General features: G+C 48.4%; 1 protein-coding gene across 2 annotated transcripts in view; it reads left to right on the top strand.

The window, feature by feature from the left end:
• HSPA12A (heat shock protein family A (Hsp70) member 12A) overlaps positions 1-12,816 on the top strand; it is a 182,931-nt gene that overhangs the window by 145,952 nt on the left and 24,163 nt on the right. For both annotated transcript variants that reach the window (XM_049854651.1, XM_049854652.1), the window contains 4 exons: positions 78-205; positions 6,460-6,646; positions 8,719-8,823; positions 10,942-11,058. In XM_049854651.1, coding sequence (XP_049710608.1) covers positions 78-205; positions 6,460-6,646; positions 8,719-8,823; positions 10,942-11,058 — 537 coding nt within the window. The remainder of the gene's footprint in view (positions 1-77; positions 206-6,459; positions 6,647-8,718; positions 8,824-10,941; positions 11,059-12,816) is intronic.

The following is a 12,816-nucleotide window of genomic DNA, read 5'->3' as shown; positions in this document are numbered from 1 at the left end:
GGGTGTCTCCCTAAAAGCCAGGGTTGGCCTGCCTCCCTGCCCTTCCTGCACCCCCGCGTCTCACTTCATATCTGCAGAACGACACCGACCCGAACGTCTCCGAGCAGCAGACGTTTCTCGTGGTGGTTGCCATCGACTTTGGGACCACGTCCAGTGGCTATGCCTACAGCTTCACCAAGGAGCCAGAATGCATCCACGTGATGAGGTGATGCTGTGGGTGGGGTGTGGGGGGTGGTGCTGGGGAACTGGAGAGGCGTTAGTCAATGAGCACATAATGGGAGGGCACCCTGGGCTCTGGTCCAACTCACCCAAACTCACTGTGCCACTTTGGGCAAGCCACTTCTGACCTCTGGGCTCTAGGTTTCCGGTCTGAAAAAGGATGATTTAGTTCTGATTTAGTCTGGGATGGGGCCTGGGCAATGGTATGTTTGAAACCTGCCTCCCCCACCCCCACCCAGTGATTCCAGGGTGCAGCCAGGATGAGGGGCTCTGACCTAGAGTGTCTGTGATGGAGGTGACTGAGGCATGGGCTCAGCCACTTACTGTGTAATTGTAGGCAATTGCTGAACCTGGTAACCTCAGTTTCCTCATCTGTAAAATGGGGATGATGACAGGACCTGCCTTACAGGGTACATGTTCAAATGAAATGAGATTTCCTATCAAGTACTTGGGAACTCTGGTGGTGCGGTGGTTAAGAGCTATGGCTGCTAACAAAAAGGTCAGCAATTTGAATCCACCAGGCGCTCCTTGGAAACTCTACAGGGCAGTTCTACTCTGTCCTATAGGGTCACCATGAGTCAGAATCGACTCAACGGCAATGGGTTTGGTATGGGTTATCAAGTGCTTACCCGTTGCCGTCAAATTGATTCTAACTAATGGAGACTCCATGTGTATCAGTGAAGAACTGTGCTCCATAGGGTTTTCTTTCTTTTTTTTTTACTAATATAATTGGTATTTTATTGATTGTTTTGAGGTTCCGTACAGAGACATTATGAACAATGTTCACACAGTTTTGTTTTTTTTTTAATTGTGCTTTAGGTGAAAGTTTACAGCTCAAGTTAATTTCTCAAATAAAGATTTTTACACATTTTATTTACCCTAGTTGCAATCCCTATAATGTGACAGCACACTCCCCTTGTCCACCCTGGGTTTCCCATGTCCCTTCAACCAGCTCCTATTCCTTTTCTGCCTTCTCATCCTGCCTCTGGACAGGAGCTGCCTGATTAGTCTCGTGTATCTACTTGAACTAAGAAGCACACTCTTCATGAGTATTATTTTATGTTTTTTAGTCCAGTTTAATCTTTGTCTGAAGAATTGGGTTCGGGAATGGTTTTAGTTCTTGGTTAACAGAGAGTCCAGGGACCATGTCTTCTGAGGTTCCTTTTGTCTCAGTCAGACCGTTAAGTCTGGTCTTTTTACATGAATTTGAGTTCTTCACCCTACTTTTCGCCTGCTTCATCAGGGACTCTCTATTGTGTTCCCTGTCAGGGTGGACATTGGTGGTAGTCAGGCACCATCTAGTTCTTCTGGTCTCAGGCTGATGGAATCTCTGGTTTATGTGGCCCTTTTGTCTCCTGGGCTAATATTTTCCTTGTGTCTTTGATGTTCGTCATTCTCCTTTTCTCTAGGTGGGTTAGGACCAATTGATGCATCTTAGATGGCCGCTTGGTAGCTTTTAAGACCCCAGATACCACTCACCAAAGTGGGATGAAGAACATTTTCTTAATAAACTTTGTTATGCCAGTTGACCTAGATATCTCCCAAAACCATGGTCCCCAGACCCCAGCCCCTGCTACTCCGTCCCTTGAAGTGGTTGGTTGTGTTCAGGAAACTTCATAGCTTTTGGCTTAGTCCAGCTGTGCTGACTTCCCTGTATTGTGTGTTGTCCTTCTCATCACCTAAGATTTGTACACAGTTCTTAATGTACATACCAAAAATCTTAAACAGCCATGTCGTTCTCATTCTTTTTTAGATTCCAGTTACCTTCCAGCTTTAAATTTGGAGGCAAATTTTCCTTAAGAAGCTATCAAGTACCAATTATCTTCCATTGTTGATGAGCAGTTACATCATAAGTCCCACTAATTCACAGTTTATTATCACACACACTACACACTCAAATGGTCAACCTTTCACAGCATGTACAAAGCTATTCAGAAACCTGGACCACCGTGAGTACAGTGCTGACAGGGAGAACCATGATGAGGGGGAATACAGGGACCACTGGGAAGACGTGATGGATAAGCATTGACTAGACTTGGCTCCTTTCTCGCCTCTTCATCAGAGGCTGGATGCTCCTAGTCGTAGCCTCTCCATTTTCTGCAGGCAAATCTTCAGTTTCTTCGTTAGCCACTTCGGTGTGCTTTCCTTTTGCTCCCCTTTTCCCTTTTGTTTGTCCTTTTTTTGTCTGAAGATTTATCCTTTCCTGCTGCCTTTTTTGGCTTTGTTTCCACTTCTGCAGAAGCAGGTTTAGCTGACAGCTTCACTATCTCCTTCCTCCTGGGCACCTCCTCCACCACCCCTTTGGTCAAGCTGACCTTCCTCTTGGGCATCTTGGTGGGTAGGGTGTGTGCCAGGTTCCCGCTGGCTGCCACTTGCTGAGAGCCTTCATGAAGCTGGGCTGCCTGGCTGCTGCTGCTCCGCCCGCCGCCGGGGCTGCAGGGATCCAAGGCAGAACAGTGGGAGAACCTACCTGTAGGACTTTCAGTGATTGATTTTTTTTTTTTTTCTGAAAGTGGATTGACAGGCCTTTCTTTCAAGGTGCCTCTGGGTGGATTTGAACCCCCAACCTTTCAGTTAGCAGCCACGTGCATTAACTGTGCCACCCAGGGATGCCCATCAAGTGCTTACGCATAGTAAAATGTAAGTAGAAAACCAAACCCACTGCCGCTGAGTCAATTGTGACTTATAGAGACCTTATAGGACAGAGCAGGCTTGCTCCATAGGGCTTCCAAGGCTGTAAATGTTTACCAAAGCAGACTGTCACATCTTTCTCTTAGAGCGGCTGGTGGGTTCGAACTGCCAACCTTTTGGTTAGCAGTTGAGCGCTTTAACCCCTGCACCACCAGGGCTCCTTAGCTAAGTAGGGAAGGTGATAGTTATGTAAGTAATGTAAGTAGGGAAGGTGATAACTTTTCCAAGTGAAAAGAAAGTCACGAGTGACAGTAACTGGAAGCAGAAAGCACCATGGATAATAAAAAGCAGCGTGGGGCACATTGCAGCTGAGTGAACCCAAAAGGCAAAGTTGCCTAGTGTCTCCTGGGATGCACTCTGTGCTCCAGACTCACCCTTTCCCCAGTGCATGCTAGCTGCACACCAGCTCCACGCCCCCCTCACATCCACCCTGTCCACTGTGAGCGAATGTACAGGAGGCCTTCTGGTCTACCCCACCATCAGTCTGGCCCATGGCCTTCCCGCAAAGTCAGCTGCCCCTCAAAGCTTTGGAAGCCAGAGATTTATCATCCCAATTTGCCATTTCAAGGGATGGCTCTGAAAATGTGTTGTAATTGGCTTTGTAATTCCTTTGACTAAATAATTGCATAATTGAGTGATAGCTCCCAGGTTAAGATTTTAGAAATTTTTATAAAGTGCTGTTTAAAACACAAGTCATGAAAAAGATGATCCCCACCCCAGTCTTGGTGTAGGCCCCACCTCTCCTTTCGAAAACCAGATGAAGCTCAGCCGGAGGCCCTTGTTGTAAGAGGCCCCAGAGACCCTTGAGTGTCCTCTCAGCAGGTTATAATGAAAAGCCAGTTCTATTAGAGAACGTGGTGACAGCATAGCCCTCAGTTTTCAGTTGTCATGAGGCTGTGAGAGTTTGTTCTGCTGTCACCGACCCACGGATGGAAAACCCGAACGGAAAAGAATACACCATTAAAAACTAGAGGCAGTGTTTATTGGTTTCTAGGTAGTTGGTCTCAGAAATGTTATTTCCACAGGATAGTCATGCAAGGAAAATAGAAAAGAAAGACAGGAAATAGCTTTGAACTTGCTTTGGGAGGGATACTTATAAAGTGTACTATAGCTCAGGGATGTGATCTTAGTTATTGCAGAGATTTCGGAGAGAGGTTACCCCTGAATTTTATTTCCACCAGAACACAGTAATGTAACCATGATAAAAAAAAAAAACATACTGATAAAGTTATGAATGTTTCATTTTTTGAGAAAAGCTATGAGTGAGAAAGCTAATATGAAGGCATCAACCCAGGAAGGGAATAAGCTCGTGTCACTGGCATAGTAATGAAAAATTCATTACTATTCAGTAAAGGAAGGCTGGGCATGGATAAGGAGCCCTGGTGGACCAGCAGTTAAGAGTTCAAACCCACCTGGTGCCTCTGAAATTTTGGCAACTTGCTCCCATAAAGACTATAGCCTAAAAAACCTTACGGTGCAGTTCTGCTCCGTCACATGGGGTCACTGTGAGTTGAAATTGATTCAATACCACCTAAAAACAACAACAGTGTGTGGTTAGTTTGTTCTTTACCCCTTTTTAAAAAGGGTTCCCTTCCAACCTCAAAAGAGCATTTCAGCATATTTAGGGCAGATACACATGACAGTTTCGAAAAATTAGACAACAAACCACATGTTTAATTTTCTTAAAAAAAAGATAATGTAAAAAAAGCTAATTTGGCCATTTAGGTGGTACAAATGATTAACATGCTTGCCTGCTAAACCAAAGGCTGGAGGTTTGAGTCTACCCAGAGGCAACTTGGAAGAAAGGCCTGGCAATGTACTTCCAATAAATCAGCCAAGGCGGGGGAGCAGGGGGTGGTGGTGGGACCCTATGGAGCACAGTTATACTCTGACACACATGGGGTTGCCATGAATCAGAATCAACTTGACACAACTGGATTTATTTATTGATATAATCGTAATAAAACTACTGAATATTTAGTAAGTGGCAGCCACTGTGTGAGCACTTTATGTGTAGTGTGTAGGCAGGTACTATTAATATCCCCATTTTACCGATCAGGGAAATGAGGGGCACGCCATGCCCCTGCACAGCACCATGGCTCCGTTCTCCCTCTGGAATGAGCCGTTACGCTTCCGTCCTCTCCTCTCTGTCCCCGAAGCTCTCTGCCCTGTTTGGCTTCTCTCACCTCTGCTCAGACCAGGGCAGAGCCTCCTTGTCCTGGCTCCCAGCCTTGCTTTATTAGTCCAGTCCCCACACCACTGCCAGTTTGCTGTCCTGAGCAGCAGCTCTGATTCTGCCATGCTTCTGCTCTAAAGCTTTTAGTGGCTCCCCATTGTTCACTGATTAGATCTCTGACACCTCAGGCTTCTCCCAGCCTGGTTCTAACCCGCCTTCCCAATCTCATTTCCACGTCTCTCATTTGTATTCTTTCTGTGACTCACTCTATCACTTGGCATTCCCTGTCCTTGCCTCTGTTCCCCTCCACCTCTGGAGCAGCCTGGAGTATGCTTCCCTGACTCCCATTACAGCACGCCCAGATCCTTCCCTCCTTCAAGATCCCATTGTCTATCACTTGCTCAAGTGTCCCCTGGTCCTACCTTCTTCCTACATTCTTCGATTTCCCCCTCCAGCTGGCCCCTCTACCTTCTCTAGCCTTGGCAGCATTTCTCTGGGCCTCTTATTTCCCATCTGGTAAGATAGGTATTTTTGCATTTGCTTATGCACTACTTATAACTCGTCTCAAAGAGGATTTCAGCCAGCTGTATGTCTGCTGGAGTCCTGGTGGCACAGTGGTTAGGAGCTACGGCTGCTAACCAAAAGGCCAGCAGTTTGAATCCACCAGCTGCTCCTTGGAAACTCTATGGGGCACTTCTAGGCTGTCCTACAGGGTCGCTGTGAGTTGGAATTGACAGCAATGGGTTTAGTTTTTCTTTTCTTTTTTTTTTTTTTTTTGTATATGTCTGCTATTGAGTGCTTGCAAATGAAACAAACAACAAAATAGATTACCTGCTACATTGCAGAAATCCCTGGGTGGTGCAGATGGTTAGTGAGCTTATCTGCTAAGTGAAAGGTTGGAGGTTTGAGCCCACCCAGAGGTGCCTTGGAAGAAAGGCCTGGTAATTGGCTTCTGAAAAAGCAGCTATTGAAAAGCTTGTGGTGCCCAGTTCTGCTCTGACCCACATGGGGTTGCTATGAGTCGGAATCCACTCACAGGCAACTGGTTGCTAGGTTGTAAGTTGGTTGAAAGCAGAGACATGGATCTTCCGTCTCTTTGTCACCAGCGCCCAGCACACAGTAGATGGTCAATAAGTGTCGAGTGAGAGGATAAAGGCAGACCTTTGTTACTGAGTGAGAACTTGCCCCTTTTGTTTGTCTTTTGAACTGTAGATGAGTCTTGAGCCACTCACTCAGCCAGCTGGACTAGGCTGTATCTGTAGCAGCTCCTGTGAGCACCCACATCTATAACAGTCATGTGCACAGTAGGTGCTCAGGTCAGTGCTGCTTGGGTAACAGGGGTCTCATGACCTCCACCCTTTCCTTGGTGGCAGGCGATGGGAAGGTGGCGATCCTGGTGTGTCCAACCAGAAGACTCCGACCACCATCTTGTTGACTCCTGAGAGGAAATTCCACAGCTTCGGCTACGCTGCCAGGGACTTCTACCACGACCTGGACCCCAGTGAAGCCAAGCAGTGGCTGTACCTGGAGAAGTTCAAGATGAAGCTGCATACCACTGGGGTGAGCAAGCCTCGCCCCGTCCCCAGGTTCCCTAGATTGGAGAGCCAAGGGTCCTCCAGCCTTGTGGAGCTTTCCACCTTAGGGGTACTCAGGCTTCTCTCAAGCAGACATTGATGTCCATGCACTTGGATTTTAGAAACAACCAGGAGTGCACGCACTTTGTGGATACACAGCACTTGCTGATGAACATGTGGGCAGGGAGCTATGCAGCGTATTTGACAACTTGTTTGATTGGACACTGACTGGTCCGTATGGACACTGGCTGTAACTTGGGAGCAGGGTGCAGGGTGCACCCTGTTGTGCCAGGAGTTACTCTTTTACTTTCTGGGTTGCTGGGACATCAGGGGTCCTGAAGAAGAACTTGGGGCCTGGGGACACCTGGGGGGTCTGGGACAGTGGCTATTAACTGGCCAGTGTGGAAGTAACAACCATTACAACTGGTGCATCAGCTTTCTGTGCGAGAAAGCGTTTAGCTCGGGAAATCAAGTGCCCAAAAATCGGAGGTCAACTCTCAAAGCAACGCCCTCAGTTCTGCTCCCAACAAGCCAGTGTCCTGTAAGCTGGACCAGGGTGTTTGATGTCAACAAGTAAGCAAGCTAAGTCACATAAGCGGCTTCAGAGAAAAGGTGGGGCATTGGATAGAATTTTTTCAATTTAAATATTTTCTTCCCTCAATTTTCATTAGCCATCTGTACTTAGAATAGAAAGTATGGCTGCAATGTTTAAGACCACGGCCATTGGGGCCAGACAGCCTGGGTTGAAATCCTACCTCTGCTCCATTTATAATACCAAATCCAAATTACTCAGTCTCTCCATGCCTCAGTTTTCCCTGTCTGTAAAATGGAGTAATGATGGTGCCTTCCTCATGGTACATGGTAAGCCTTAGTCAGGTCCTAGCTTGTATTATTATTGCTTTCACGTGTCTGCTGTTATGTGCTGCAGATGACAGAACACGTCTTAATGGGAAGCTCAGCCACCAGCACCATCTTCCGGGGCTCTCTGTGCTCACTGGTATGGCTGGTTGGCCCTTTCCGATGCAGACGGCTTTCGGCCGGGTCTGAATCGCTCCCACTTCCCCTAATGGAGTTCAGTGCTGACTATCAGCGCGGCACAGGCTTCCCCTCCAAGCTAGGGGCTTCCCCTCCCGAGCCAGGGAGCCACCACCCAACAGCTCACACCAGGGGCGGGAGGCGGCTGGGCAGAAGGCATGAGCATGTGCAGATACGTCAGGAGGGTGAGTTTAGTAACTCAATACCCCTTCAGGGTCCAGAGGCAAAGCATAAATTACCCAGTCTGGATCAATCTGGAGTCCCCACTGACCTTTTTCCTGGCAGTAAGGAGCATTTTGGTTCCTGGAGACTTGGGGGTCTTCCTTTTGTGTTTTGCTTTTACTCTCTGCCCCTCCCCATCATCCGGGGACTGTCCTCATCCCTTTTAATGACCTCTGGCCCCCCCGGCACCTGGGTTCTCACAGAGCATCCTCCATCCAAGGACTGAGCTTGGCAGCTGCTCTAGCTTCTGGCGGAGAGAGGGAGGTGGTGATGCCGGACCCCCAGGGGATTAGGCAGCACCAGCCTTAAAACAGGCGCACTTCCATTTTGGTTACTTGGTTGGCAGCTTATTGGGGTATGAAAGCTTCACGTCTGTTTAGCATCATACACGGCTGTGAGGTGGCTGATTTGGGCTTCAATTAGGGGGGCTCCCAAGGGTGACTGTGTGTGTTCGTCTGTGGAGATAGTATGCAAATTTCATCAGGAGTGCTGCCTGCTACCTTTTTTTTTTCTTTTCCTGGTGCTGTCATTAACCCCACACCTCTGCTCCTAGAGGATCCAGGAGAGAGAGAGAGGGAAAGAGGGAGAGTGGAGGTGGGGGTGCAGGGTAGAGTCTCCCCCACAATAAGGGAACATGTGCCAGGCCCTGTTTGGGGGGATGCCTCTGTTCCTCAAGCATCAGGAGATGCAAGATGGCCCTGAGATTCCCCAGACCTCCACGTAGCAGCCCCCAAAGCCAGAAGGTGGGTCTTTCCTGCATCATCTTCTCACTCTCGTTCCTGACCGCCCCCCGCCCCCCAGGACCTCACCATGGAGACAGACCTGACTGCAGCAAATGGCAAGAAAGTCAAAGCCCTTGAAATCTTTGCTTATGCCCTGCAGTACTTTAAGGAGCAGGCACTGAAGGTAGGACTGATGGCAAGCGACTTTGCGTGGTAGGCGGTGGTGTGCATGGGCTGTCATGAGTCTGAGTTGACTCCCCGGCAGCAGGTTTTTTAGCTGATTTATGTCCTTCATAAGAGGGCTGGCTGGTGCTTGAGGGACAAAAGGATTCACAGAGGGCAGGGGGTTTGGGATGTTTGACCAGAATAGACTAAAATAAGATCTCAGAAATCACAGTAAACGAAGCAGTTGAGTTGTTCATGAAGGAAACCAAGTGAAAGTACCAGACATAATAAAAAACAAAACAAAGACAAACCCCTTGGCATGTAGTTGATTTCGATTCATGGCAACCCTATAGGTGGGGGTAGAACTGCCCCATAGGGCTTCCAAGGCTGTAATCTTCGTGGCAGCAGACTGACACATCTTTCTTCTGCGGAGCAGCTGGTGGGTTCGAATCAGTGAGGTTTGATTAGCAGCTGAGCCCTTGTCATGTTCCTTTCCCTTCCAAGCTGCTTTCCGCCCACTGGCGAAGGCACAGCTTATCTAAACAGCCCTCCCAACAGCCGGAGGAAGAGCCTCCTTCATGTTCCCTGTTTCCAGAGCTTTAAATAGCCTGGAAGGTAATGGCGCCATGCTTGGAGCCATTCCCAAACCTGTCGCACAGCTCACCTGTTTTAAGGACCCCTGCAAGGAAGTAAAACGTTGTGATTAAAAAAAAGAATGTTTGCTTCATGTGGACCCAAAGCAGGGATGTTTTTAAAACACGTTTTTAAAAGAGTTTATTGATCAAAGAGGAAAGTAGTTCAGTGAGAAATTAGGTCAGACCCAAGATAACTATTTCAAACAACAAGCAAGATGAGACGCCCATCAGAAAAAGCAAAACAAATATTTGACCAGCCTATGACTCTTCTGAAGTGTGTCCGCAGGGCCGGTTCTGGTGCATATGTACAGTACTGTGCACTTAGATGTGATTTCAGATTTGGTTGGTGAATGTGGTGACAGGAGGCGAAAGAAGGGAAGGAAATAGTAATTATCAGGGATGTTCCCTGGACGAGGTTCTGAGCTAGATGCTCCGCACGCATTCTCATTCAGCCTTGCTAGTAACGCTGTGAGTTAGGTTTATTATTCCCATTTTACAGATGGGAGTACTGAGGTCTTGGAACATTCCAATGACACATTCTGCTCCATATGGACCTGGCAGAAAACTCTGATGCTTCTGGACCCACCTGTCCCACTTACCCATAGATGGGGCCCACTGATGTGATATATCTTTAACCAAAAGTTAAGGGCCACACAGTTCTTGGTTAGGCCATGCCATCCATATCATTCTCGTTCTGTCAGGAAAACTCCCCTGATAGGCTGGAGTTGTAGTAAGGTTGTTGACAGTGACAACTATAATAATAACAGCTACCAGTTGTTAACCATTGCTATGGGCCAGGCATTGTTCTAGATATGAGACCACATGTAGCAATTTAGTTAAGGCCTTGGTTTTTAGAGACACGATAAACCTGGCCTGGGTCTAAATTTTGACTCTACCACTTTCTAGCTCTCTGATTGTTAAAAAGGCCCTGAACATGTCTAAGCCTCAGTTTTCCCATCTGTAGCAAAGGGGCACAGTTATAATCCCTTCCTAATCGGATTCTTGAATGGGTTCATTGAGATAAGGCAGGAAAGTGCTTCACAGGGTGGTTGATACATAAGCTGTTAGTAAATGTAGCTGCCATTGCTGTTACCAGCATCATCAATCCTCCCAACAGTCTTACCAGCTAGGTATCGTTATTATTATCCCCATTATACTGATGAGAAAACTGAAGTCTGAGAAATTGTCACTTGCCCAAAGTCACATGACTAGGAGGTGGTCAAAGTCATGTGACTAGGAGGTAGTAAAGTCACATGACTAGGAGGTAGTCAAAGTCACACGACTAGGAGGTGGCCAAAGTGATTTCCTTTTGATCTGCCTGCCTCAGTGAGTGAAGGAGTGCTGGGAGCAGCCTGCTTGTTGAATATTCAGAAAACAGACTCTTCCTCCCTGACTCTGATAAGTTCAGGAGGCTTTGGAGTTCATGGTAGGGACACTGCAGGAGGCATGTCCTCGGGGACCCACTGCACCCACTTGACCTGCTGCCTTTTCCTTGGCTTCAGGAGCTGAGTGACCAGGCGGGTTCAGACTTCGAGAACTCTGACGTCAGATGGGTCATCACGGTGCCAGCCATCTGGAAACAGCCTGCCAAGCAGTTCATGAGACAAGCTGCCTACCAGGTGAGTGGGGGTGGGGCGAGTGGGGGCCGGAGTGAGAAGGAAGGGGCAGAAGGGCTGGAGATGTCATCTCTGGAGCGTGAGAGCGGCTGGGTCCTGCTTGTGCTTTAGCCACAGTGGTGCCTCTGACCCCACTCACAAGGTCTCCCAGCATCCACAGGCATCCTGAGGGGCAGTGAGGAGACCCCCATAGGCAGGGAGACAAGGAGCCCTCCCAGTGTCTCTGCTCTACCTGGGGGAGAAATAGGGGCCAGTCAGATGAGAAGAGTTGGGCTCAGTTTTCTTTCTGGCTTTATGCGTTTTCCAGTTTGTGTTTCCGCTGTAGATTCTTGGGGGCCAGGATTTCAAAATGGAGTTCAGAGACCTTTCCCCACGGGCAAATGGAAGTGAGGACATTAAGGAAGAGGCTTGGGAAACAGGACTATTTGAATAAGAAGGGAATAAAGTCTTGTTCACTGGCCATAGACCAGGCAGATCAGCTTGGTGTGGAGACTGGAAGCTGTACCTCTGTGGCTGAGAATAAAGGAAGTAAGATTGTCCTCTGCAGGTTTCCCTGTGGGAGCGGCCCAGAGGGACACAAACAGTCACCCTGGAGACCTGGGTGGTGGCAGACCCCCGGATGAGAGCAGTGATGGGGCTGAGGAACATGCGTCCACATGGTGCTCGTCAGCCATGGAGACAGAACACTCCAGTGCCAATGGCAGCCTGTGCCTGTGGGAACTGGGGGCACTGCTGACCCCACAGTCTCAGGCCTCCACCTTGCACACTCAGCTTCCCCATTGGCAGACAACATCGGATGTGATGGGGCTTCCAGGAGGGGCTGACTTTGTGGCAAGCATGGCCCAGGTGTTCTGATGGCAGCACAATGCTGGCACCTGTTGTACTTAAGCCTCTGGGTGAATGTGACCCTCCTCCCCCACTGGGGCCTGGTCCACTCTGTGTGCTGGGAAAGTCACCAAGGCAGTAGGTGCCCCTCCTGCCTGGCCCAGCCTCAGAAGATAGCCTGTCCACCTTTCCCAGGGGACATACTCTGGCAAGGAGCCCTGGTGGCACAATGGTTAAGCCCTCAGCTGCCAACTGAAACAGTAGGCAGTTCAAACCCACCCAGTGGCTTCTCTGGACAAAGACCGGGCAATCTGCTGCCATAAAGATTACAGCCTATAAAACCCTATGGGGCAGTTCTACCCTGTCACATGGGTACTCTGTCACATGGGGTTGCTATGAGTGGAAAACCTGAAGGTAGCTAACAACAATATCAACAACATAACCGACATTGACTTTGTGGCCACGAGTATGAGCCTTTTCCTTTCAAAACATGTACAGACTAAAGCCTGAGCACCAGAGCATAGTAAAAGGAGTACTTGAACCTCAGCATTGTGAATGGCATTCACCACTTGGCACTAATTTATACTGCAAGCTGAGCTTAATGCATGCAAGGTCAAGGAAGGTGTTATGCATTGAATCGTGTCCCCCCAAAATATGTGGTAGAATTCTAATCCCTATACCTGTAGATGTAGTCCCATTTTGAAATAGGGTTTTCTTTGTTATATTAATGAGGCCGTATCAGTGTACGTTGTGTCTTACTCCTAATCACCCTCAAGATACGAAAAGAGCAGTTTAGGCGCAGAGACAGGCAAGCACACATGGGGGAAGATAGATGCCACGTGGAGACTGACAAGGAACCGAGGCGTGGCAGGGCTAGAGAGACTGAGACAAGGAGTTTCCCCCAGACTGGATGGACAGATAGAGCCTTCCGCCAGA

This window comes from Elephas maximus, chromosome 16 (assembly GCF_024166365.1).
Source record: "Elephas maximus indicus isolate mEleMax1 chromosome 16, mEleMax1 primary haplotype, whole genome shotgun sequence".
NCBI lineage: Eukaryota > Metazoa > Chordata > Mammalia > Proboscidea > Elephantidae > Elephas > Elephas maximus.
Note: the sequence above shows the minus strand (reverse complement) of the source record. Positions and strands in the feature narration are given on the sequence as shown.